Source organism: Culex pipiens, chromosome 3 (genome assembly GCF_016801865.2).
Source record: "Culex pipiens pallens isolate TS chromosome 3, TS_CPP_V2, whole genome shotgun sequence".
In the NCBI taxonomy this organism is placed as follows: domain Eukaryota; kingdom Metazoa; phylum Arthropoda; class Insecta; order Diptera; family Culicidae; genus Culex; species Culex pipiens.
This window is the reverse complement of record NC_068939.1, coordinates 11249996-11276555: the sequence shown is the minus strand read 5'-3', so window position 1 is coordinate 11276555 and position 26560 is coordinate 11249996. Positions and strand designations below refer to the sequence as shown.

Here is a 26560-nt window from a genome sequence, read left to right as displayed (position 1 = left end):
CCTATCAAAAGAAATGAGTAATAAAGTTGATTTGTTTAACATATTAAGGGGGAATGTTGCTATTTTTACTGAATGTATTGACTTTATGAATGTGAGGAAGGCACCAACCACTTAAAGGTAGATTAAGTAACGTTTTTTAATAATTTTGAAAAACGCTTTTTAAATGGAATTTTGTGACAAACGTTCATGTGTTAAGTAAATTCATAGTTCAAACCAAAAAAAAAAATACTAAAATGATTCTTTTACTGTGCAGATACCATTTTTGTATGGACAGCTGTTAAATGTGTACGGAAACTTGTATGGACAAACCAATGACACAAAAAAGCTTTTTTATTTAAATATACAAAACATTTTTTTTTATTATGAGAAAATTCACAATTCAAACAAAATTAAAAAAAACATATCATATTCTTGACTTTGTGCATAATAATAAATTTCTTTTGAAACGAAACCCTCTCCAACTAACTATTCCAAAAATTGCAAATTTTCCCAGACTTCCTTCCATTGACTCATTAAAACCTCGAAAAATATTCACCAGAGACCAACACTCTAGCCGGCCTGAAAAGAGTGCGCTAATTGACTTGTAGCGTTATTATTTTGTTTCCTTCTCGTTAGGAGATTTCCCATTTCTGACTGCTGCAGCGAAAGAGAGCTTTCCCAGGCTCCTGCCATAACTTTCATCATTCGTGGCATTCCACTTGCCTTTTCCCCCTCCTCAACCCGCATTTCAAAGTCCGAAAAATAAAGCTTAATGAACAGTGAAAATGTTTGACTGCGACTCCACGAAACAAAACGAAACTGTTCGCTCAAGTACGCAAAACTTTTCCCCCCTCCCCGTTCCGGGGAGGGAGGAAAAATCTCAGTCCATTTTTCCCAAACCCAAAGTCAATGGACCCTCGTCGTCGTTTCGACTGTATATTTGTTTTGTAAACCAATTAACGAAATTCTTCCCAAAATCGTTCCCCATTTTTTCGGTTGCTGTTTCAACTGTGGGGTGTGTTTTCCAGAATTTTCCCCCCCTCACCAGAGTCGCGCACTCATTGCAGCAATTTACTCATCGTATTTCACCTCTCATTAAAAGTATCTGCAAAATGGGTCCACGAACCCCTCCCCTCTGGTGGAACCCAACGATTCCGAGGGGTTGTTTCATTACTCGACCAAAGAAACGGACTTGCGGAGCGATTGTTGGCACTTTTGCTGTGAATAAAAATGAGCCAATTTTTCGACGACGTTTTTTTTTCTTCGTGTTGTCCCTCGTCACACCCGACAAGATGGACAGTGAGATTTTTTTCTTTCGTTTCTGTTTCACTCATTTGGGAAACAAATAGCAAACTCTTGAAAGAAACGAAAAAAAGCAAATAGAACTGTGGAAAATTGGAAAACAGCGCGACGGCAGCCGTAATTTGCCATTTAAATGTAATGACAAGGAAAGTTTATTGAAAAGTTTTTCACTTTCAAGTGATTACACTCGTCAGAGCCGGGGAAATGCTGCATTTTTTTTTCTTGCTTGTGAATCTTTTTGCATCGCTTTCCTGTTCTTAATTTTTAATTAGCGAAATAAGAATGAACTTCTTTTTTTGTTTTGTTTGGAAGTGTTTCTTTTTGCTGGCTCATTCAAAAAATGGGAAAGCTTACTGGAAGAAACTGTTGTCATTTGTTTTGATTTTTGTGTAATTTTTTGGGTTTGAATCTACGAAATTTCAATCTGAAAAACAACCTTCATCAAAATGGCCCTCCTAACAATCAAACTGCACAAACTCTAAAATTTCCACTCGAGTGGCTTCGAGCAAAACTTTTCCCCTTTCAAGCACCTCGTTGGATCGGTTTCCACTCACCGATACGGGGGCCGTTTTTTCCCCCGCCGTGATTTTTGGCAGTGGCATGTGCAACTAGAGAAAAGCGGATTAAATTTTGCTCGTTCCAGGCTCGCCCTGGTAAAAGTGGGTAGTTTTTGCGGAAATTTGATCGAGTTTTCCCGACGAAACAAAAACTAATCCTATTTATTATTGTTGTGAGGAGGAAAAAGACGACGCCGACGACGAGCCGTAGCATCTTTTTCTAATCTAATCGGCTTAAAAGTAGTCGAAGAATTTTCTTCGGGAGGAATTTTGGGAGCCACGTGAAGGATGTCTTACAGGGAGAGAGGTACTCTAGAATGGGCAGATTGATTGTGCGCAATTTTCCGGAAGAAGTGGGTTTGAAGGAAGGAAGGATTTTCTCAATTGGATCAATTTTGATTTTGGAAATTAAACAATACCAGCTTTGTTTTCAGGTTTTGTGCAGCTTTGTTTAGGCAATCTTCAAGTAATTGCTTTTTTTACAATTTGATTTTTGGTTTTAAGGTTTAAGATTTTTAAGGAAATCAGGGTGAATTTGTATTAATTTGTGAAAAGTTATGACGATTTTTAAAGAATTAGTGGAAATATTTGTTTGGATTTATTGGAATTTGAGGAAATTTTGTGGACATTCCTGACAACTTGTTGCTAATTGTGAGAACTTGTGGAAGCTATCAAGATGTTTTTTTTGTGAAATTTGACTTCATTTATGAGAATTTATGGGTTATTGAGATTTGAGGTTTTAGAAATTTGTTTTTTTAATTGTTGGAATTCGTGAGATCATGTGAATGTTTAAATTTTTAATTTGTTGAATCTTGTAGAAATTTGTTAAAATTTGGGTGTGAATAAGGGTGACCATTCAAAATCGTCCTCAGGGATACTCCCTAAGACAAACATAAATAACTGTGAAAATTTTAAGTGAAACCGGTTAATCACTATAGATCGTAAAAGTTGGTGAAAAAAAATCTTGTCATACAAAAACAACTTCTTTAAATCACTGATAACTCGTTCGGGTTACCTCGGATCGATTTGCGGTCTTCCGCAAAGTGCACATTTCCTTTTTTTACCTCATAAATTTACCCAGGGTGTTTCTCTTAGTATTTTCAATTTTTTTTTAATTTTTCTTGTCTTATCTTGTTTCTAGTGGGTATATTTTAAAGAATTAATTAAAATTAAGAGGGAACATACAAAAACTATCTATGAGATTTATCTCTATGGTATTTTAGAATTTTGCTTGCGATTTGTTTTTTGATTTTTTGAGAATTAATTGTTATTTATGGGAATGTTCGGCTGATTTTGTCGAAATTTCTGGAATCTTCTGCAATGTTGTTGAATTTTATGTAATTTGTATTTTTTTTGTGATTTTTCGTAATTTGTAAGAACTATTTATGCTTGTACAAATATTTCAGAATTTGTGTGGATGTTTCTTAATGTGTGGGAATCAAAAAAATCTTGTGCATATTTTTGGGAATTTTTGTGTGAATTTTTGAGCACTTAACTAATCTAATCTAATCTAACACAAATGCAGCCAGTCCGATGTAAGCATGCTGGAAAGTCTTGTGATTAGATTACGCCCCAAGCACTTTTCTTGTCATTATTAATAATTGCAGTACATCCGAGAACACCCGAAAATGTATTGCAAAAATTAAAGCGGCCAGCCCTACTGCGTTGTGTTTACCGCAGAGAGGATTCTGAGAACGGATCACATTTCAAAGAATCTACAGGGGAGGAAGGATGCGTGGACATACCGTACCAAACGCTCCTGTGAATTTTTGAGCACTTATAAGGCTGGTACAAATATTTTTAAAAGTTTTTGCCACCCCCCCCCCCCCCTTCAAAATTGGCCCGAAAAATCAGGGGGCAAAAAAAAAACAATTTTACAATAAACTTCAAAATTTCAATGAAAATTCAAGTGCAACCAACTGAAATCAAATTAAAATACATTCTCTTGCGTTTAAAATCATTTTAAGCATGTTTGGGTTTATTAAAAAATCTTAAGATTTTTTGAAAATTTTCGATGCAAAATCTTTTTTTTCGATACAATTTTTGTTTTTGTCAGATCTTTGATTTTTTGAAAACTAATGATTGCAAAACAACTGAACTTGTGTAAAATGCATTTTAAAACACTTTTTTTTATTTAAATGTGAAGACTATGGCTTGTTATTTAAATTTTTACATTTTTTTATTTTTTTGCCCCCCCTTTGACCTCGGCCAGGGCCGAGGGACAAAAACTTTTTTAAATATTTGCATCGGCCTAAGTGTAGATTTTTTTTTAATTTGTAGGAGAATTAGTGTGTTTTTTTGTAAATGTTTGTGAAAGTGGAATTTTTGAGAATTTGTGTGTGAATTTGATTAAATTCTATGGAACTTATAGGAATATGTGGACATTTTTGGAAAATGTGTATGTGTGCATGTGTGTATTTTGTTCCTAATTTGAGGAAAATCGTGGATGTTTTTGAAATTTGAATTTTCTATTGTGTTTTTTTTTATTTGTGGGATCTTGAGGATACTTTTGGGAATTTGTAGTACTTTGTGTTATTTTTTTTTATTTTTTGAAATTTGTGGGACATTATAAGAATTTTCCTGACATTTTTGAGAATTGATGCGTGATTTTTTAGTTTTTTTTTTGGAAACCAAAAAAAATTTATTTTTCGAATTCTGTTGCCTTTTTTTTAAATTGTGGAATTGGAAAGTTTGTCAAAGATTTCTTTTTTTAATTTAAGGAATTCATGTCATTTTTGAACACTTTTGAAATTGGTGGGATTTTTTGCGTGATTTTTTAATACTTTGAGCGGATTTGTAGAATCTAGTGTTAATTTTGAAAAAAATGCAGAATTTGGTTTGGAAATTTCTTTAAAATCTGTGGGATCTCATCAGAATTTGTGGACATTAATTTATGGAAAATCCAGGAATTAAAAAAGCTGTAAAAGTATTTTTTTGTGATTTTTAATTAGAATTTGAGAGTCTTTGTTTGAATGTTATTTGTGGAATTTTTGGGTATTTCAGGAATTTGTTGAAATTTGTTGGAGCTTATTAAAATTTGAAGATTTTTTTTTTGTAAAATTTAGAGTTGTATGCAGGTATGCCACATGTTTTTTTAATTGTCTGTAAAATAAAGTCTATGTATGTCTGTGCATTTGACCAAAATTCAAATATATCAATTAACAGTTATAGAAATTCATCAGATATTAAGTTTTCCAGCATTTGAAGACTAACGAAATAAGTTTCGGTTGGTATTTTTGCAAAATATTAATTAAATGAGGTTTTATAAGGTCTGTACACCTCATAAAATGTCTGACACAGACTCAATTGTCTGTGACATACAGACAAATCTGTGCATCTGGTATCCTTGGTTGCATGTGATATTTTTAAATTAGTTAAATTTATAAGTATTTTTGAGAAAATGTTCTTTTTAGTAATTTGCGTGGATATTTGCTGCTTATTATGGGCATTTGTCAGCATTTTTTTTAAATTTCTTGAAAATTGAAAATGTTTGTGAAATTTGCAAAAGCCCTTGATTTTTTTTAATTTGCGAGAGTTTGATGAAATTTGTGTGATTTATTTTCATGGGATTTATTCAAGATATTTTTTTCTTGGGAGTTGGTATGAACATTTTGTTTTGATATTTGTGGGCGTTTCTGAGATTTTGTTTTGTGTGATTATGTGGAAAATTGTCAAATTTATGAGAGTTTGTGAACCTTTTTCGGACATTTGAGGGAATTTGTGTTTGAATTTAAGAAGAAATATGTAGATTTTTGCAAATTAGTGTGTGAATTTCTGGGGAGTTTGAAATTTAGTTAATAGTTAGTTTGTATGAGGCTTACTCAAAAATGATATTTGTTAGAAAATTTAATTCTTTTCTTCGTTGAAGAAGGCAAGAACCCTACTGTTTTCAACAGCTGCACACTCTTCAATCCCTAAAACAGGCCCCTTTTCTCAACTCCAACCCGATTGTTTACACTCTGAAACCTGATGAGCCAATAAAGGCGATTTAAATCGACATGTTTTGCAACACCAGCAGCAGCAGCTCAACCAGCTTTGAAAGTGACACCAGCAGAAATCGGAGAAAGTGGCCTGTCCGAAATTGCCTATCCCAACTCCGAGTCCTTTTGTGTCGAACCGACTGTCACAAACACACACTCGGTCGCACATATTGGATTCACCACATGCACAAAATTCCACAAAGACGATCTCCCGGTCCTGCGAAAACAAAAATTTGTGCCAGCCCAAGCCATCAAGAAACTTTGCGTCGGACATAACTCCTGCTCTAGAAGGACTCCGGAGTGTCCCGTTACAAGCACCGGGTCCGGCATAGTCACGGGGCTTGTTGTCGGCTTGACAAGGCAGCGCTCAAAGAGGAGAAAAGGTCGACGTTTAAGGTTAGCTTCAATCGATAATTTCAATAAATATTTGCATCTTGCTTGTTTGTGCGTTCTCGGGGAGGGAGGGGGCGGGGGGGGGGGGTCACATACAGGAAGGAAGAAGGCTGACGTAGGAGGTTAAGAAGGGGGGCAGGAGAAAGGCATTGGTCAGGCGTAACGTATTCAACGACGAAAGAGCAGCAGCAGCAGCAGCAGCTTGGATAGTGGTGGATAGTCAACGCGTTAGTCCCAGGTCTCTGGCTACGATGTACAAACATTCTAACGAGCAGTTAAACATAAGTCCTCTTTCCTCTTGTGATTCTTCTTGGGCTTCTTCTGCTTCACTGCTTAAGGGGGGCAGGAGTGCTGAGTTGGTCACTACATGCTTTAGTGGTGGTCCAGTTGGGGTAAAAGTGTCAACTTTCGTGAAATTTACAGTAAAAATCGATTGTGATCTCAATTACGGACTTCAAGATCAATATGACCAGTATGGTAGAAAGGTTAGGTTGAGTGCAGGTAAGTGACAAGGTGTGATGAAGAGTTCCAGAGATCCAGAGTTCCAGTTCTGTCAACATTCTGTCAATCTGTCAAGTGATTTTTTGTCATAGTTTTTACAATAAGTGAGTGTTTTAGAAACTCGATTTACCTCACAGCACCCACCGTAACAGAAAAGATAGTTCAGGGATCCAAGCATCGGTCCCGCACTTGTGCGTGTGTTTGCCGGGGCTTACCCCCGGACGATATGAGCACACATCCATTAGCTTAGCCAAGCCAAACCCGTCGTCGTCGTCGTTTGTCGAGTGCGAGTTTTCTTATCCTGCACAAACAACTTTCAAGAGTTGATAAGCGAAAATGGAGCAGCAGCATCTGCATGTGAGCCAACCAACCAACCGATGAGAGGAGTGAGAGTGCCCGATACGCAAGCACAACAGTTTCTGTTAATGATATTTATTTAGGGTTTCAAGTTTTACCTCGGAAGTTAGGCCCATCAACGGCAGCGGCTGAACCGGGCATATCCTTTCCGGCTGATTATCCCGGCCAAGACGACGACGAGGACAGAACAAAGGCCATTGTTTATCCTTCTTTTGCGGCGAGAGAGGCTTCACAGGCTTAGGGACTCGTTTGGAAAAGGCTTTTCTTGGGAGCACACACAAACAAGTGCCACTAGCAGATCGTTAATCCCGTTTGGACGGAACCGTTGGCATCAGAAGGAAATTGGCTGGTAATGAATTGTCGAAGTTTGGTAAATCCTGAGTCTACAAAACGAAACTTTTTTTCAAATAGTTGAGAATTTCCAGAAATCAAGACTTAATGCCAAACAAAGTTCCTCCAAAATTGAAAAATTTCAAACTCCAAAAACCCCACAACATTTGTCATGACAAGCCATCAGAAAAGTTGTTTTCCAAGCTCTAACATTCCGGCGTGATCTCCGCCAGGAGGACGGCCTGGCGTCTGTCCTCGGTGGCGTCGGCGTCATCTTATCAAAGAACTTTTCTCCCCCACCCCCCTTTCTTTGACATGCACAGAAAACATGTGCAATGTTTGCGAATTGAAAAGCGAGCGAGGGTGCAACCTCCCGGAAAGAAAAAAAAGTTCGGAAACAAAATTTCCAGTTGATATTTATGATTATTATGCAACTTTCCTTCCGCGTGGCTTGGACGGGGTCGGGGGAGGAAACAAAATGGAACAAACAAATCATGTCATTCTTGCGATTTGCTAGTTTTTTCCCCCACTTTTTTCGGTGGGCCAAAGTTTTCCCCACGGGGATGAAAAATCGGACCCGAATCTTGGTTGGAGCGAATTTTGGAACCGTTCCAGCGCGAGGGAATTTTTGCGGGAGACGGATTTGTCTTTCTGGGCGAGGTCAATTCGAAGGGAGAAGTCTGACAAATTGAAGTTTGTTGTGATGCAAGTGATCCCAATTTGGGCTGATTGCTCGAAAACAACGTAAGAAGGATGGAATTTGAAATGTTGGATGTTCAAATGTTGGAAGCTTATATTACGGACTTCAAGTTGTATTTAACAAAATTATTTCTTACAATTTATTCAAAAAATTCAAAGTGATCTCAAGTACGGACTTCAAGTTCATTGTGACAAGAACAATTAGAAGGCTAAATTGAGTGCAGGTAAGTGAAGAAGTGTGATGCAGCGTTCAAGTATTTTTGAACAAATTCAATGTGAAAATTAGTGTGATCTCAAGTACGGACTTCAAGTTCATTGTGACAAGAAGAATTTGAAGATTAAGTTGAGTGCAGGTAAGTGAAGAAGTGTGATGCAGCGTTCCAGTATTTTCAAACGAATTCAGTGTGAATATTAGTGTGATTTCAATTACGGACTTGCTCAATATCACTAGAAGAGTTAGAAGCTTTAGTGAGTGCAGGTAAGTGAAGAAGTGTGATGCAGCGTTCCAGTTCTGTCAAAATTCTGTCAAACAGTCAAAATTCAACAATTTTTTTAGCTGATTTGACCGAGGTCGATCGACTAAGAGACAAGTTTTGCAACCTTAAAATAGCTTTGTTATATTTCCAAAGATTCGTTTGCAAAGGTCAAGTGCATTGCACCCCCCTAGAATACCAAAATCCATCCACGTGCCCCCTCTCGATAACGACAGTTGGTCGAAGTGAAAAAGATTTTATGATTATTAGATGAAAATGACCCTCCAGCCCTCCAACCCTTGCGTCACGAACCTCCCCAGACCTAGCCGATTCTCATTATGCACTGGAAGCTCTCTCGGTGCACGGGTTGCCCTCATTCCGTATTCCACGCAAAGCTTGCGGCCAACACCACCACAGCTTTCGGTCCAGCAAGTGGGCTCCACGTACGTGAAAAGATCTTCATCGAGACCAAGAAACCTGCACCGAGAGACACCACACCACAACGAAGGGCTATTATAAGTAATTAGAAAATGGTGGAATATGGTTTTGCTCCCATTAAGCGACCGGACCGCAGGTCCGGTGAGCTTCTTCGCTTTTCTCGGCAGTGTTGCCAGCGGCACGTCCCGAATACAAATTGAACTAATTTTTGGTGCACGCCCGGCGAGGAGGACGCCTCGGACGAAAGCGCAAAAAGCTTCGTGTTTATTTTCATTTGCTCCGACGCCGAGTCGGAGCTCGAGGTGGGGTGTGGTGAATTAACACGGAATGTTATGTTGGGAATGTTAGGAAGGGGAGGTGAGTACAGGAAGGAAGGACATTATGATGCCAAACAAGCAACAAAGCAGAAAGCCGAGACGACGACGGAGATTTTTCGCCGTACACCGACGTGATTTTTACGATTGTGATGCTCTCTCTGGCGGAGCAGGTCTCTGGTCAATGGTGGACTCGGACGATTAAAGTTTGGAGGGTTTGGGAGGAGGAACACGTGCCGGAATGTGGAAAATTTCTGGCAGGTGACCGGGCTTGGGGAGGGCATTAAGAAATTGGAACGAATGGAGCGGAGTTTTTGCGATCTTTTTTATTAGGTTGATATCGTAGTGCAGCGGAGGTTTTCTCTAGAATCCACCTGTTGTTTTTGAGAGAGATTTGTGGTAGATCATGGTATTTAGCAGAAATAGAAGTTTGATTGTTTCATAACAAATTTCTTGAAAACATGCTTTATATTGAGAAATTTCCAACCTTACTTAAACTTAAGACCTTATTTTGAGAAATTTCCACATTGCATCTCAACTACGGACTTCAACATGAACTTAACCAAAGTAATAACAATATATTGGATATGGCAGTAACAAATCAGGTAAGTTTTCAAAAGTGTGGATTGGGTTGCGGACATCGAATTGTAGGTAAGTACATAAGTGTTAAGTTATGAAGCAGTTTAAAAATCGATATAATAATCTGTCAATTAGTTTTTATAAAAACAAAAACAATAAAACGTAATTAATTTTTAGACTTAGGATTTCTTGTCAAGACTTAAACATGACTTCAATTGTGTAGTCTTCCAGTTCAATTCAAGACTTTCCAACAGCAGTTCCAACTCAGGTCACAAAACTCCCCCTGTTGCTTCCACCAGAGAGCAGCTGTTCCGGTGGCCAACGCCACAAAACCATGTCTCATCAGATCCCATATCTGCATCCCGGTTCCATTTGTAGAGTGCTGCTAGGTAGATATCCAGAACACGTCCATGACTGCAAATGAAGCTTCAACTTATTTTCCTCCAACCTGGAAAGAGTTGGAGCACATCCATTGCGGCTTAGTACTAGAGAAAAGAATTCTGACGCGCTCGTGGTGGAGAATGGATCCTTGATGAGCATTTCCCCCGCTCAAACCCAGCTTCACCACAAAGCAAAATGGGTTCAGACGGCAAAGTTTTTCCTCTTGTATCCGATTTTTTTTTCTGGAGAGCAGGCTCGAATCAAACATACAAAACCAACAAGATCGACGCGTACATGCTTCGAATGCTGATATGCATACATTTAACCCCCCATCTTACCACGCAGGGAACGCCCGAAGTTAGGCAAAAAGGATTTCACCCCGAAAATGGTGAGGAGTGCGAAAGCTGAGGGGAGACGATGTGTGTATTCATTGCAATCTGCCCCGATCACTTATGGCACCAACCCCCCGTCCCAACTTCCACTGACAAAACAAAATATTAATATTTCAGTCAGAATCGTCGGGTGTTCGGTGTGTGGTGAAACTTGCTCCTCCGGTTGACGTATTGACGATGGGTGTTTCCTCCCCTCAGAAAAAGACAACACAGCTTCGTCATATCACGCAAAAAGCAGCAAGCAGCGTCGTCGTCGTCGTACACATTGTGTTAACATAATCATTAAAATTCTAAAAGCTCATTATTTCTTGCTGCTGCAAACATCGAGCGCGTTGGTAGCATTTTTAATCTTGCCCGACCGCAAGCAGGTTTGTTTTTGAGGAGGGGGAGGGGAGGATGACACGTGACTGCCACCCCTTTAACGAGGGTGCACTGTGGGAAATTTTGTGTAAGATTTGACGGAAATTGTTAAAGAATTGTAGGTTTGAAAGCAATACCTCAAGGACGGACTTCAAAATGTAAGACTTGAATAATTAGATTTGATTAAACAAAAAAGATTAAAAAAAAAAAAATAAATAAAAAAAAAAATAAAAAAAAAAATTAAAATAAAAATAAAAAATATATATATGTATATATTTTGTTAAGTTAAGATATTTTAGAAACAGTGTAGATTTAGCCTTCATTGGAAACCTTGAAAAATGTTAAGGATCACATTAAAAAATTTAAAGCAAATTACAAAAAAAACTCATCGCGAATCTTCGAGTAAAACGGCGCCACGAAATATCCAATCGAAATATTTAGATTGTTAATCTAAATATTTAGATTGTAGATCTAAGTATATAGATTGTAGATCTAAGTATTAAGATTGTCGAACTATCTATTTTGATTGTAGATCTGAGCATTTAGATTGTAGATCTAAGTGTTTAGATTGTAGATCTAAGTATTTAGATTGTAGATTATAGTATTTAGATTGTAAATCTAAGTATTTAGATTGTCGAACTATGTATTTAGATTGTAGATCCAAGCATTTAGATTGTAGATCTAAGTATTTAGATTGTAGATCTAAATATTTAGATTGTAGATCTAATTATTTAGATTGTAGATCTAAGTATTTAGATTGTAGATCAAAATATAGTATTTAGATTGTAGATCTGAATATTTAGATTGTAGATGTAAGTATCTAGATTGTAGATCAAAATATTTAAATTGTAGATCTGAATATTTAGTTTGTAGATCGAAGTATTTAGATTCAAGACCTAAGTATTTAGATTGTAGATCTAAGTATTTAGATTGTTGATCTTAGTATTTAGATTGTAGATCTAAGTATTTAGATTGTAGATCTAAGTATTTAGATTATAGATCTAAGTATTTAGATTATAGATCAAAGTATTTTGATTGAAGATCTAAGTATTTTGATTGAAGATCTAAGTATTTAGATTGTAGATCTTAATATAGTATTTAGATTGTAGATCTAAATATAGTATTTAGATTGTAGATTTAAATATTTAGTTTGTAGATCTGAGTATTTAGATTCTAGATCTCAGTATTTTGACTTTAGATCTAGGTATTTAGATTGTAGATCTAAGTATTTAGATTGTAGATCTGAGTATTTAGATTGTAGATCTAAGTATTTAGATTGTAGATCTAAGTATTTCGATTGAAGATCCAAGTATTTAGATTGTAGATTATAGTATTAAGATTGTAAATCTTAGTATTTAGATTGTCGAACTATGTATTTAGATTGCAGATCCAAGCATTTTGATTGTAGATCTAAGTATTTAGATTGTAGATCTAAATATTTAGACTGTAGATTAGGGTGCCCAGAATATGGGACTTTTTCTCAAAATCTCGCCCCACAAGCTAAAAATTGTTCCTTAACCTATTTCAGGACTCTGGGCCAAATATGAGCAAAATCGGTCATCATTAACCCATTGATACTCGGAGGTGAAGTTTGTATGGGAAAAATCGAAAAAATGTATGGAAACCCCATGTTTCTTACGGTTTGGTCTGCACGGTGCGCTACTTCCATCCAAATACTCCCAAAAGTGAGATTCTTATTGAAAATTTAATGCTCTACAACTTTGTAGAACATACCAAAGCTGCAAAACTCGATCCTGAAAAGTTATTAGCGATTTAAAAAAGTCATTTTTGTATGAAAAGCATTTTTTTCACAAACTTTAGGTTCGGGTATCAATGGGTTGATCTCAACCAATTTCGCTCAAAATTTACACAGTTGCTTAAAATAACCCAAAAAACCGTTTTCCGCTTGTGGAGTAGGGGGTCATTTTTTCTGGGCACCCTACTGTAGATCTATGTATTTCAATTGTCGATTATTATTTAAATTATTACATTGTAGATATAAATGAAAGGATTGTAATATTTTTTTTCACTGTTCCCACCCATTATCCACATGTTTGCAAGTGTACGTTACAAGAATCTGCAAACACACACCCAAACTTACGCACACCACGGAACTCTAATGTTGACTTTGCATAATCCCGCTGGTTTCTCGGGCGGTGGCTTGGCCGAACGCAAATTTGCTGAAATTTCAGCAACGGGCTGAGCAAATACCTTTTTGGCGGTGCGTGTTTTTTGCTGCGCTCATTTCTTTGCATATTTACAGGCGTTTTTTTTTTGGTTCTCGGAAAAGGGGTAGATTAGCGGTTCCTTGACAGCTGTTAAGAGGGGGAGGATTCGTTTTGAGGGAGTGGCTCAGCTGAGTCGATTGAGCTGGTGTTGATTTTCGGTTGACGACACTTACCTAGAAAGAGAAAGAAAATAAAAGTGGGTTAGGAATTGTGAATGTATTGTTGGTCTAAATATTTAGATTGTAGATCTTATTGATTAGATTGTTGGTCTAAATATTTAGACTGTAGATCTGCTCCACAAGCGAAAAACGGTTTTTTGGGTTATTTTAAGGATCTATGTAAATTTTGAGTGAAATTGGATAAGATTAACTCATTGATACCCGAGCCTGAAGTTGGTGATAAATTGGTTTTTCATACAAAAATGAATAACTTTTCAGGATCGAGTTTTACAGCTTTGGTATGTTCTACAAAATTGTAGAGCATTTAATTTTCAATAAGAATATTTTTCCATATTTTTTTCGATTTTTTCCACACAAACTTCACCTCCGATTATCAATAGGTAAATGATGATCGATTTTGCTCATATTTGGCCCAGAGTCCTAGAATAGGTCAAGGAGCAAAATTCAGCTTGTAGAGCGAGGTTTTGAAAAAAAAGTCCCATATTTTTGGCATCCTATTGTAGATCTAAATGATTTAATTGTTGATCTAAATGATTAGATTGTAGATCTAAACGACTAGGTGTTGATCTTAACGATTAGATTGATGATCTAAATGATTATGTTGCTAATCTGTATGATTAGATTGTAGATCTAAAGTAAAACAAATTTGTCCAGAGAATTCCCGCTCTTCACCTTTTATTTACAAACTTTTCTGAAAAATCTATATCGAGACTACATAAATTGAATTAAAGTCCAACCACTTTAAAAATTTCACGCAAAATATTCCTCCACCACTTCACTCATTTCGAATGCTATTAAAGAATTAAGCACTTCCTTCAGGACCACCTTCCAGCCCAACCGCGCACTGTCCCCAACAGCGCAGTTGGACAAATAGAACCGGCGATTAATAAACCTTCCCTCAAAGAGTGGTTGGTACCCCGACTGGCCATGGGAAAACTGCTGCTTCCGAGCAAGGACACGCCAGCAAATAATCCCAGCCGAGACTCTCCAAGAGAAAAAAAAAGCTGCACCAGAAACTCATTTTCAGCTGCGCTGTTCTGTTTGCGTGAATAAAAGCACAGGAATTAGGTAAATAAATAATCATAAAGAAAAAAAAATGGTGCACGCGATAAAGCAGCTTGGTGCTCGGTGCTAAAGAGATCAACCTTGCTTCCGGGGTTGGGCCGGGCGGAGAAATAAGAAGCTCTCTCCCAAGATGAATGGACACGACGGGGGAAAGGAATTTTCTTGGCGCTTTTTTCTTGTATTTGAATAACGTCTGCAATTGTCTGGTAGTATTTCCTGGAAGTCTGTCAGGTTGACTGAAGAGTACGAGTGAGAAAGGTTCTTAAATGTCCAAAAGGTTTAAGTTTTCTTGAAAATTGATAAAATCTAGAAAAGAAAATCTGAATTTCAAAGCAGCAGAAAAGTTAGGTGTAGAGATTAAAAAAAAATGAATACTTTTTAAAGAGTGGATAAATCAGTTCTCAACTTAAACCACTTGAAAGCTTTTTAAAGATCTAATAATTGTAGAGATTTAGCAATGTGTAGAGATTTTAAAATGTGTGGAGACTTTTGTGGAGACTTCAAATAGTTGTGAAGATATAGCAATGTTTAGAGACATACAAATTGTAGAGTTTTAGATATGTGTAGAGATTTTAAAATGTGTGGAGACTTTTGTGGAGACTTCAAATAATTGCGGATTTTTGTTTTTTTGAAACAGAACAACTAAATATTATTGAAAATTTTGCGATTTTAGACTGTTTAAACAGTTTAGAAGCAGTGTAGACTTTTTTATTCATTGGAATACATTGAAAAAGTGATGGTACACCTTCAAAATTCTAAAAAAAAATCTCCAGAGCTTGCAAAACAAATCTTCAAGTACAACGACGCCACGAAATCTGCCAGCCTAAAGGTTTGATTATATTTTTTTTACGACGCCTCCACGTGCCCTGTTTTCGCAGCGAGAAAAATCTCGACAAGGACCACCCTCCAACTGCAGTGTGGAGGGCCTTACCCTCTTACGCATATCCTTGAGTTTTCTCGCGATTTTTTTCTTCTGAAGAAGCTCCTTGCAGCAACGCAGAAGAAGAAAAAAAATCTGCTCAAGATAAGAACCCAGTCGCACTTGGGCGAAAGAAACTCTTATTAAATTTATGCTGCGTCTGTTCTGTCGATGGCGAGGATGTCGCGGACTATTGCTTGGGCCCGGCAAAGAAAAAAAAGAAGCTCGAGCACGTCGTCCTCTGGACCTGTGGCTATTTGGTTAGGCGGGTGGAGAGGGTCATAATAAATGCTCTCGGAAAAAAGAAGTTTCCCGCGCGCAAACGAACCCCTCAAGATCTGTGCGGGGAGATGGGGAAAGGGATCAGCGAAAAAATCCCCCCAGGATCTGGACGAGGGCGCTTTTCCCGCGCTCTCTGGATCTGACTCGAATTATAATAATAAAAATCTTAAGAGTGTGATAATTACGTAAAGGAAAATAATAAGGATTTATCCGACGCCAGAAGGGCGAATGAAAAAAGTGCGCGAGGACGACGAGAAGCGCAGGGCTGATGGGGCACTTTTTACGAGCTCACGAGGCCAAAAAGTGGCTTTTCGGAAGGACGATTTATTTGCCGTCCTTGGACGCCCCCTCGGGAAAGACGGCGGCGAGAAAAGTTTCTTATTTAGGGCGAAGTCGTTGCACGTGTAATTGCCCGAAAAAGGGGTGGAAGTGATTGCTGCTACGTGGAACTCACTGCAATCATAAGTCTTGAGATTTGTTTGGTTATTATGCTGATAAGATTGCAGTCTTTTCAAATTACATGCCTCCAATTCACAATCTCAAAGCAGGTCTCCGAATGCAAGTCCCCAATTGCAAGTCTCCAACTGCAAGTCTCCAAATGCAAGTCTCCAATTGTAAGTCTCCAATGTCAAGTCTTCAAGTCTCCAATTGCAAGTCTCCAATGTCAAGTCTTCAAGTCTCCAATTGCAAGTCTCCAATTGCAAGTCTCCATTTGCGAGTCTCCAACTGCAAGTCTCCAATTGCAATTCTACAATTTTAAGTCTCTAATTGCAAGTCTCCAAATGCAAGTCTCCAATTAAAAGTCTCCAATTGCAAGTCTCCAATTGCAAGTCTCCAATTGCAAGTCTCCAATTGCAAGTCTCCAATTGCAAGTCTCCAATTGCAAGTCTCCAATTGCAAGTCTCCAAATGCAAGTCTCCAAATGCATATCTCCAATTGCAAGTTTCCAATTGCAAGTATCCAATTGCAAGTCCCCAATTGCAAGTCTCCAAATGCAAGTCTCCAATTGCAAGTCTCCAATTGAATATCTCCAATTGCAAGTCTCCAATTGAAAGTCATCAGTTGTGAGTTTCGAAATGAAAATCTCCAATGGCAAGTCTTCAATTGCAAGTCTCCAATTTAAAGTCTCCAATGGCAAGTCTCCAATTGCAAGTCTCCAATTGCAAGTCTCGAAATGAAAATCTCCAATGGCAAGTCTTCAATTGCAAGTCTACAATTTAAAGTCTTCAATTGCAAGTCTCCAATTTCAAGTCTCCAATTGCAAGTCTCCAATTGAAAATCTCCAATTGCAAGTCTCCAATTGCTAGTCTCCAATTGAAAATCGTTTTTGACATGCAACAAACTCAACTCTCCACCCCTTTTCAACGGGTTAGGGAAAGTCTTCAATTTAAACAAATCAACTTCGATCAAAAACTTCCTTCACATATGCCGTAAGGAACCAGATCTCAAGATAAAATCCCACTCGCCTCCAGGCTCAGGAAGACACTTACGTCTTAAATTCTCGAAAACCCCCTCCCAAATCCTCCGGGTTCTCCCTCTGTTACGCGCAGCAAGCGCTACACGCACCTTTGTCCAACAAGTCACACACACCGAGGCATCCCGAACGCCGCGTACCTTACCGATCGATCCGTCAGTGGTCAGCACTTCGACCTGCTGATGACTTATAAGAATAATCGGAGTGAAAGTGCACGCGGTGTAAAATTGAGCTTTTCTTATATTATTTTATGCCGAGATCGGCCTATATTTGCCCCCTATTAGGGCCTGTAGGTAGTAAGTAGTTAAACAATAAGTTTTCGGGCAATTTTGTAACCAGTTTCCCAACATTCACTAGCTGTTTCGCGCGCCGAATATGCCTAACCTAGAAACTCTTTAGCTTAATTGCGACATGATTGGATTTAATCACAAAGAGTGATCAACGAAGATTAAACGTAAGTTAGATTTAGTTACTCGCAAGAAGCGATTTTTTGTATTATACTTATCCTACTGTTTCCCCTCTCCTATTAGGAAATTATTAATCAACCCAATGGATTCCATTAAACCACTTACGAAACTTCAACCGAGTTGTTTGACTTCTTGTGGCGAATCGGCGATTAATAATCCGGAAAACGATCACCTTAACCCGTTGCCCATCCGCCCGGCAACATCTTAATAATTTCGTTTACTGATGGAAGTAAACGCGACCAGATCCAGCCATGTCAATCCACCACAGGGCCATGCAAGACAATATTGACGATCTAGTGGGTACGCAACTTACCGTACAAGAATGGAACGGGACAAAATCCAAGCGGATAGGACATGAATACGACTGCGTCGGAAAATCTGTCGAAGCCGAGCAACAAGTCTGGAGAAGCCTCAAATGCAGCACTGCAACCGAGTTCCGGACACCAAGCTCGCTTTCGGACCATACTTCCCAAGCAGCCATCCGTGAGAAGCCAATTGCTGCAGCAAATTCTGCCAACATTGCAGCTTCTTCAAGTCCGTCACGGATCAACCTGTTCCAAGTTCCTGTCGAATCACGCAACGAAGTACCTGGCATGTCTCGTCGAGCCTCCCTCGACCTGGAACTGAGGAGGCTAGAAGAAGAACACGCCAAGATCAAGCGGAAATTTGATTCTGAACGGGTACGCTTTAATGAGGAGTACATGCTGCTCGAACAAACCATCCGCGCTGGCAGGATGGCTTCTAGCAGGACAACTGGGAAAAGATTACAGCGGCTCGGCAGCCAAAAACAAGAAACCACACCACTTGTTTTGCCGCCTAAAGCCATTTCTTTTCACCCATCGGAACAAAGTCCCACAAGCATCGATCAGGATTCACACGACCAATTTGTCGTTCCTGGTACCACCACGAATTTCGTCAATGCCCTGTCCAGAGATGTCCCTGTTGGCCACTCCTCTTCCAAAAAAAAGATGCTAATTTTTCTTCAAACGACGATCGACTTCTGTAATCCGCGAAAGGGACAACCTGGAGAGGAAAATGCCAACTCCGAGTCTTGTTTACTTCACGGAGCGGGTTTTGAAAACAAAGCACAACGAACACAATTTGATGCACAAGTAAACAAAGATTGCTGCCATCCCGCTCTACGCCTTCATTCGTCGTTCAACATCGCAGAACTCAACAAAACGGTACTGGGAGAACTGCTGTCGAAGTTCCACAGCAGCACCGGATCGAACCGACGTCGCCAACCAAACCTGTTTCTGGAGCCGGAAACGCACCGGCCACAACGAGTTCATTTGTTGAAGTCGAGGAACAAGAAGCGCGTCCGTCTCAAACCAACGGGCCAACGCTTCGATATTCAACAACAAATCGGATCTTCGAAGCGACGTGGCCAAGCCTACCAGCTTGGGACCAACAGTGCAGTACTCCTGACCAAGAATCAAGTGACGACCGCAAGAAGGAACTCATCCGGTCTACTTAGCGAACCAGTTTTTAACGATCTTCGGCTGTCGTGGTACCTGCTTTCAACGGATCAAGTTGAAGACGACAACAGGAAATCGAACTTTTCGCCCGCTCTCCCGCGTAGACAACAGAACATAACCGTAAGACAATCGGTGCGACGGAATGTAAACCGACCGAAGGTTCGGTGTACCTGGGGGGAGTGTTACGCGCAGCAAGCGCTACACGCACCTTTGTCCAACAAGTCACACACACCGAGGCATCCCGAACGCCGCGTACCTTACCGATCGATCCGTCAGTGGTCAGCACTTCGACCTGCTGATGACTTATAAGAATAATCGGAGTGAAAGTGCACGCGGTGTAAAATTGAGCTTTTCTTATATTATTTTATGCCGAGATCGGCCTATATTTGCCCCCTATTAGGGCCTGTAGGTAGTAAGTAGTTAAACAATAAGTTTTCGGGCAATTTTGTAACCAGTTTCCCAACATTCACTAGCTGTTTCGCGCGCCGAATATGCCTAACCTAGAAACTCTTTAGCTTAATTGCGACATGATTGGATTTAATCACAAAGAGTGATCAACGAAGATTAAACGTAAGTTAGATTTAGTTACTCGCAAGAAGCGATTTTTTGTATTATACTTATCCTACTGTTTCCCCTCTCCTATTAGGAAATTATTAATCAACCCAATGGATTCCATTAAACCACTTACGAAACTTCAACCGAGTTGTTTGACTTCTTGTGGCGAATCGGCGATTAATAATCCGGAAAACGATCACCTTAACCCGTTGCCCATCCGCCCGGCAACACCCTCCATAAGTAGGTCAAATTGAAATTCCTTCATCCTTCATTGCTCTCTTTTCCTCAAGCTTTTCCCTCATTCCCCAAGAAAAAAAGAAACGAAAACCTTTGCCCTTTTTTCCCACAGCCAAAAACTCATCCTCGAAAACATTTTTACGACCGGCAAATTTATCAGTTACCCTCGACCTAAACCACCTCACACACACTTTTTCCTCTCTTTTTTCCCCCCACGCCATATGAAGGTGGGGTTTGCCCACCCCAAGAAAGGATCAATAATGCTGGAACTGCTTCTTTTTTGGATTTTCGCTCGAGCATCAGGTGTGGGAGTCCTATCGCGATTTTCGCGATGCATCGCCCAAGAAGGTTCATTTTTCATCGCCGCAAAGAACCTCGTGAGTCTTGAGGGTGGAGAGGGGGCGGTATTAAAAGATATTATAATTTTATGCCGGAAAATTATGCACACGTGTGAAGGTGAAGAAGGAGGTGGGAGCGTCGATTTTCCCTCGCAGGCCTTTTCATTACCTTCGGAAGTGATGGCAGCGGTAGCTTCAGGTGGATTGGAAATCAATGACATTGGCTTCCCGAGCGAGGATTCGATAACGGAAACGGTGCAGCAGCGATGTGATATTTTACCAGCTGGAATCACTACCACTTTGGCTCGTCGTGTGGGAAGGAGCAAGTGATTTCGTGCTAATGTGAAACAGTATTAAGGATGGTACGTGGAAACGTGAGATTTCGAGGGAAGGAACTTCATAGAAGAAGTTGTGAGACTGAATATTTTGCGATTAAATCTAGCCTAAAGAAGTTTAATTTACGAACTTGTCAGAAAAACTAAAAGTGCCCTTTTTAACAGATGTGCCCTTTTTTCACTAAATGTCCCCTTTCTTCAGCAGATCGATGCCTCTGTGCTCTCTTGTACTAAGCTTGCTGGTTTTCCTATCTTGTTAGCATAAGAGAGCACCGAGGCATCGAGATGTGTCTTTTTTTCCTTTAGATGTGCCCTTCTTTCACCAGATCTGCCTTCAATAATTGTCTCCTTTTTCAATAGATGTGCCTTTCTTTCAACAGATGTGCCCTTTTGCCACTAGATGTGCCCTTCTTTCACAGATTTGCTTTTTTTTTCCTTGATGTGCCTTTCCTTCAACATATGTTTCCTTTTTATACTAGATGTGCTCTTTTGTGCAATATGTGCCCTTCATCCACCAGATATGTCCTTTTCACTTCCGTCCACCTACTTATTACCAGATGTGCCTTTTTTCCAATAGATGTGCCCTTTTTTCAAAAAATGAGCTCTCTTTTCCATTAGATGAGCCCTTATTTCACCAGATGGGCCATTTTTAGACAAGATTTTTTAACAGATGTGCCCTTTTCCACTAGATGTGCCCTTCTTTCAACAGATGTATATTTTTTACTAGATGGGCCCTTTTCCTACTAGATGTGCCCTTCCTTCAATATATTTTTTTACTAGATATGCCCTTTTCCACCAGATGTGCCCTTCCTTCAACAAATGTTTCCCCTTTTCCATTAAATGAGCCCTTCTTTCACCAGATGTGCCTTTTTCCCACTTGATGCGCCCATCCTTTGAAAAAAAGTCTCTTCTTTTACCAGATGTGCCCTTTTGTCCCCCAAATTTGATTTTTTTTTCACTGGGTATGCCCTTTGTTGTTATATACTTTTAAAATTAGATGTGCCTAACTACATGTTCTCTTCTCACTAAATGTGCCCATTTTTTGACAATCATGCTCAACATTAACCAGATGTTCCTTTAATCCACTATTTAAGGATTAATTTAGAAATTAAATTTCTCATGTATATACTTGTAATTTTGCTCGTTTTTTGTACAAAAAATGTGTTTTTACTAGCGTTTAAGTTTTTAAACATTTGGTAAATCGAAAAAAGCAGTCAAATTTCATCAGTTGCATTTTCTTGCTCAGCTTTTCTTGATCTAAAACCGAACGACAAAGATACGATTTCCACCTTTCAACAAAAAAATAAAGAAAGAAATTATTGTAATATTTTTCTCGCTTTCATGTCCACAACTTGCCCCCTTCAAAACGCCCCCGGAAAAAGTAGATCTTCCAGATCACCGGTCCAAACGCCGCATGTATTCAATTTCCCTATTTTTCCGAGCGTGGAAGCCGCCGCCTTCAAAGGCTTGTGAAAAAGTGCTTTTCTTTCTGTAACTTTTCTCACCTGAGTTGGTTGCTCTTTTGTGCGATTATTTTCTTTGTGGAATGGGAGACGCAAAGCTGTGCTCGCACACACGGTTGGAGTAATATTTATGCAAATGATTTGCTTCGCTCGCTTCGCTTGTATTTTTTTCTCGTTTTTTCATGGATGAATAAATATCCCAACAATTAAACCTAAAAAAATAGAAATCAAAAGTATTTTTCAAACTCAATTTGTAAATTTTGTCAATTTTGTCCAATTTGCTAAATTTTGTTCAATTTTGCAAAATTTTGCTAAATTTTACTCAATTTTGCTCACTTTTCCTAAATTTTACTTTAATTTGCTCAATTTTGCTCAATTTTGCCCAACTTTGCTAAACTGTGCTAAATTTTGCTCAATTTTTGCTCAATATTTTTCAATTTCTCAATTTCTCAATTTTTTCATTTTTTTCGGTTTTGTCAATTTCGTCAATTTTGTCAATTTGTCAATTTTGTCAATTTTGTCAATTTTGTCAATTATGTCAGTTTTGTCAATTTTGTCAATTTTGTCAATTTTGTCAATTTTGTCAATTTTGCAATTTTGTCAATTTTGTCAATTTTGTCAATTTTGTCAATTTTGTCAATTTTGTCAATTTTGTCAATTTTGTCAATTTTGTCAATTTTGTCAATTTTGTCAATTTTGTCAATTTTGTCAATTTTGTCATTTTTGTCAATTTTGTCAATTTTGTCAATTTTGTCAATTTTGTCAATTTTGTCAATTTTGTCAATTTTGTCAATTTTGTAAATTTTGTAAATTTTGTAAATTTTGTAAATTTTGTCAATTTTGTCAATTTTGTCAATTTTGTCAATTTTGTCAATTTTGTCAATTTTGTCAATTTTGTCAATTTTGTCAATTTTGTCAATTTTGTCAATTTTGTCAATTTTGTCAATTTTGTCAATTTTGTCAATTTTGTCAATTTTGTCAATTTTGTCAATTTTGTCAATTTTGTCAATTTTGTCAATTTTGTCAATTTTGTCAATTTTGTCAATTTTGTCAATTTTGTCAATTTTGTCAATTTTGTCAATTTTGTCAATTTTGTCAATTTTGTCAATTTTGTCAATTTTGTCAATTTTGTCAATTTTGTCAATTTTGTCAATTTTGTCAATTTTGTCAATTTTGTCAATTTTGTCAATTTTTTCAATTTTTTCAATTTTTTCAATTTTGTCAATTTTGTCAATTTTGTCAATTTTGTCAATTTTGTCAATTTTGTCAATTTTGTCAATTTTGTCAATTTTGTCAATTTTGTCAATTTTGTCAATTTTGTCAATTTTGTAAATTTTGTCAATTTTGTCAATTTTGTCAATTTTGTCAGTTTTGTCAGTTTTGTCAATTTTGTCAATTTTGTCAATTTTGTCAATTTTGTCAATTTTGTCAATTTTGTCAATTTTGTCAATTTTGTCAATTTTGTAAATTTTGTCAATTTTGTCAATTTTTTCAATTTTTTCAATTTAGTCAATTTTGTCAATTTTGTCAATTTTGTCAATTTTGTCAATTTTGTCAATTTTGTCAATTTTGTCAATTTTGTCAATTTTGTCAATTTTGTCAATTTTGTCAATTTTGTCAATTTTGTCAATTTTGTCAATTTTGTCAATTTTGTCAATTTTGTCAATTTTGTCAATTTTGTCAATTTTGTCAATTTTGTCAATTTTGTCAATTTTGTCAATTTTGTCAATTTTGTCAATTTTGTCAATTTTGTCAATTTTGTCAATTTTGTCAATTTTGTCAATTTTGTCAATTTTGTCAATTTTGTCAATTTTGTCAATTTTGTCAATTTTGTCAATTTTGTCAATTTTGTCAATTTTGTCAATTTTGTCAATTTTGTCAATTTTGTCAATTTTGTCAATTTTGTCAATTTTGTCAATTTTGTCAATTTTGTCAATTTTGTAAATTTTGTCAATTTTGTCAATTTTGTCAATTTTGTCAATTTTGTCAATTTTGTCAATTTTGTCAATTTTGTCAATTTTGTCAATTTTGTCAATTTTGTCAATTTTGTCAATTTTGTCAATTTTGTCAATTTTGTCAATTTTGTCAATTTTGTCAATTTTGTCAATTTTGTCAATTTTGTCAATTTTGTCAATTTTGTCAATTTTGTCAATTTTGTCAATTTTGTCAATTTTGTCAATTTTGTCAATTTTGTCAATTTTGTCAATTTTGTCAATTTTGTCAATTTTGTCAATTTTGTCAATTTTGTCAATTTTGTCAATTTTGTCAATTTTGTCAATTTTGTCAATTTTGTCAATTTTGTCAATTTTGTCAATTTTGTCAATTTTGACAATTTTGTCAATTTTGTTAATTTGTCAATTTTGTCAATTTTGCTCTATTTTGCTCTATTTTGCTCTATTTTGCTAAATTTTGTAAATTTTGTAAATTTAGTAAATTTTGTAAATTTTGTCAATTTTGTCAATTTTGTCAATTTTGTCAATTTTGTCAATTTTGTCAATTTTGTCAATTTTGTCAATTTTGCTAAGTTTTTGCACAATTTCGCTCAATTTTGCTTTATTTTGCTAAATTTTGCTCAACTTTGTCAATTTTGCTCAGTTTTGCTTAATCCTGCTCAATTATGTCAATTTTTTTTATGTAATTTTTTTTAATCTGTTCATTTGTTCAATTGTTCATTAATAAATGAACAATCCTTATCTTCTGTTCTCGTGTTCTTCTTATCTTTTGCTCTTGTGGTCTTTTGTGCATTCTGTTATTGAATTTTTTTTGTTCTTGTTTTCTTTTGCGCTTTTGAGCTTTAAAAAAAACTTCTCAGTAGATGAAACAACTTCTTGAAAAATTCAACATTCAGACCTCATTTTTCTTCCAACAAATACTGCAAATCCCGTCGTGCCGATCCCAATCGCAAAGTTCACGACCTACGGTTATCTCCATCGAAGCTGCTACAGAGTGGCAAATCCACCTTGCCGTTCACCTTCCTAAAGCCCAAAGAAGAATCAGGGTTAGAATCAATAACATCCTTTCCAATCATTGGCACCCTTCTTCTTCTCCACCCGAAATCCAACTCGCTCGCTTGGAGTCAACAGCAGCAGTTTCCAACTGCGGGGTGACAAACAAATAAATATACTATTTACATTTTTATAAGATAACTTTTTACGATGCACACAACAAACCTTCCGAAAGGGGGAGAAGAAGAGTCAAAGGCGGAGCTTTCTGGCTTTTATTATTGATTCGAATCTCAGACTCAGACTGCCTCTGCCTCAGCCTGGCAGTTCCAAGTTGCGAGCAGGCACATACAACACACGAAAAAAGGGGGGAAATAAATTTATTGTTTTATTTGTATACATTTATAAACAGCATAATACCTCCTAAATGAGGAATTCTATTAGAGACTCGCAGAAAGTTAGAATAATAGGAGGGAGTTGGGTTGAGGGGGGTGGAAATTCCGAGCTGTTGCTCTTTTGTGAAGCTTTCAAGAAATGCTGCCAGCAGCAGCATATGTGAGATTGTTGTTTTTACGACTGTCGAATTTTTGGCAGCAACAGTTTTCGCGGAAAACATTCACACACACACCACGACTGAAGAGCAGCGGAGAGTGAGTTTTGCTGATTTCCTGATGACAAAGCAGGAAAAAAAGTTTCTTCTCCCGAACGTCGAAATGCGCGCACATCAGGCAGTTTATAATATTTATTTCCCCGGGAAGAACGCGAAATCGCAAGGCGTGTTGAAAGGAAATGAGACGTCAGAGTTTTGGCTCTTTTCTTTTTTTTGGTGAAATGTGTGCGCGATTTCTTTCTTTTCTGACGGGAAGAAGATATTGTTTTGTCTTGGCAGCAAAAAAAAAAGGCGAGCCCCAAAATGACTGACGGTATCTGGTGCTTTCAGCGATGATGGAAGATGAAGTCTTGCGAATTTTTTTTCAAGCGTTGAAAGCCAGTTGCGATGAAGTTTGAAGATGTGTCGACGGAACAGAGCGAGATTTTTCCGAGCGTGACTAATGCAATTTCGGGAGCTAAATTTGCACTGCTTCATTTGAAAGGGGTTGGCTGATTGTGTGACGAATGAGTTTGGAAATTGTTTTAAAAGCATGGAGTTGTGAAAAACGCCTACAGGTATGCAAGTCATTGTGTTGTTGAATCTTGGACTTTAAATTGCCTTACGCTTCAATTACGGACTTCAATATCTTAACAAAAAGTTGCCAAGTAGGAAATCAAAAATGTTCAAAACCCCTAAAGGTATGCAGTTCAAAACATTGCTCTTCAATTACGGACTTCAAAATCTAAATATCAAAGTAGGTTAGCAGAACTATTGAATATACTTTTTGTTCAGGTAAGTACAAATGTTTAGATTTAAGAAATGTTCCGGAGCTCCAGTTCTGTCACAAAGTAAAATCGGTAAGTTTGTCTATTTTGTCATTTTACCAATTTCTTCAACTTTGTCAATTTAGTCAATTTTTTCAATTTTGTCAATTTTGTCAATTTTGTCAATTTTGTCAATTGTGTCAAATT

General features: G+C 37.5%; 2 protein-coding genes across 6 annotated transcripts in view; one reads left to right on the top strand and one right to left on the bottom strand.

Annotated features, from left to right (window-relative positions):
* LOC120432606 (RNA-binding protein Musashi homolog Rbp6) overlaps window positions 1-26560 on the bottom strand; it is a 1179690-nt gene that overhangs the window by 265959 nt on the left and 887171 nt on the right. The gene's annotated exons all lie outside the window — the stretch shown is intronic.
* On the top strand, window positions 17290-19904 carry LOC120432605 (uncharacterized). Of its 4 annotated transcripts, XR_005608086.2 has the most exons (4): window positions 17290-17636; window positions 17713-19539; window positions 19601-19697; window positions 19774-19904. XR_005608086.2 is itself a non-coding variant. In XM_039597851.2 (3 exons), the coding sequence occupies exon 3, from the start codon at window positions 17901-17903 to the stop codon at window positions 19434-19436; it is 1536 nt and encodes a 511-aa protein (XP_039453785.1). In that variant the 5' UTR covers window positions 17290-17478; window positions 17540-17636; window positions 17713-17900; the 3' UTR covers window positions 19437-19896. The 4 variants fall into 4 exon arrangements, 2 of the variants coding, with proteins under 2 accessions (XP_039453785.1, XP_052565432.1); XR_008212380.1 differs by having other exon boundaries at window positions 17713-19697; XM_039597851.2 differs by having other exon boundaries at window positions 17290-17478; window positions 17540-17636; window positions 17713-19896.

Excerpts from the sequence above, each read along its gene's own strand:
- LOC120432605 (XM_039597851.2), top strand. The coding sequence starts at position 17,901 with ATGTCAATCCACCACAGGGCCATGCAAGACAATATTGACGATCTAGTG.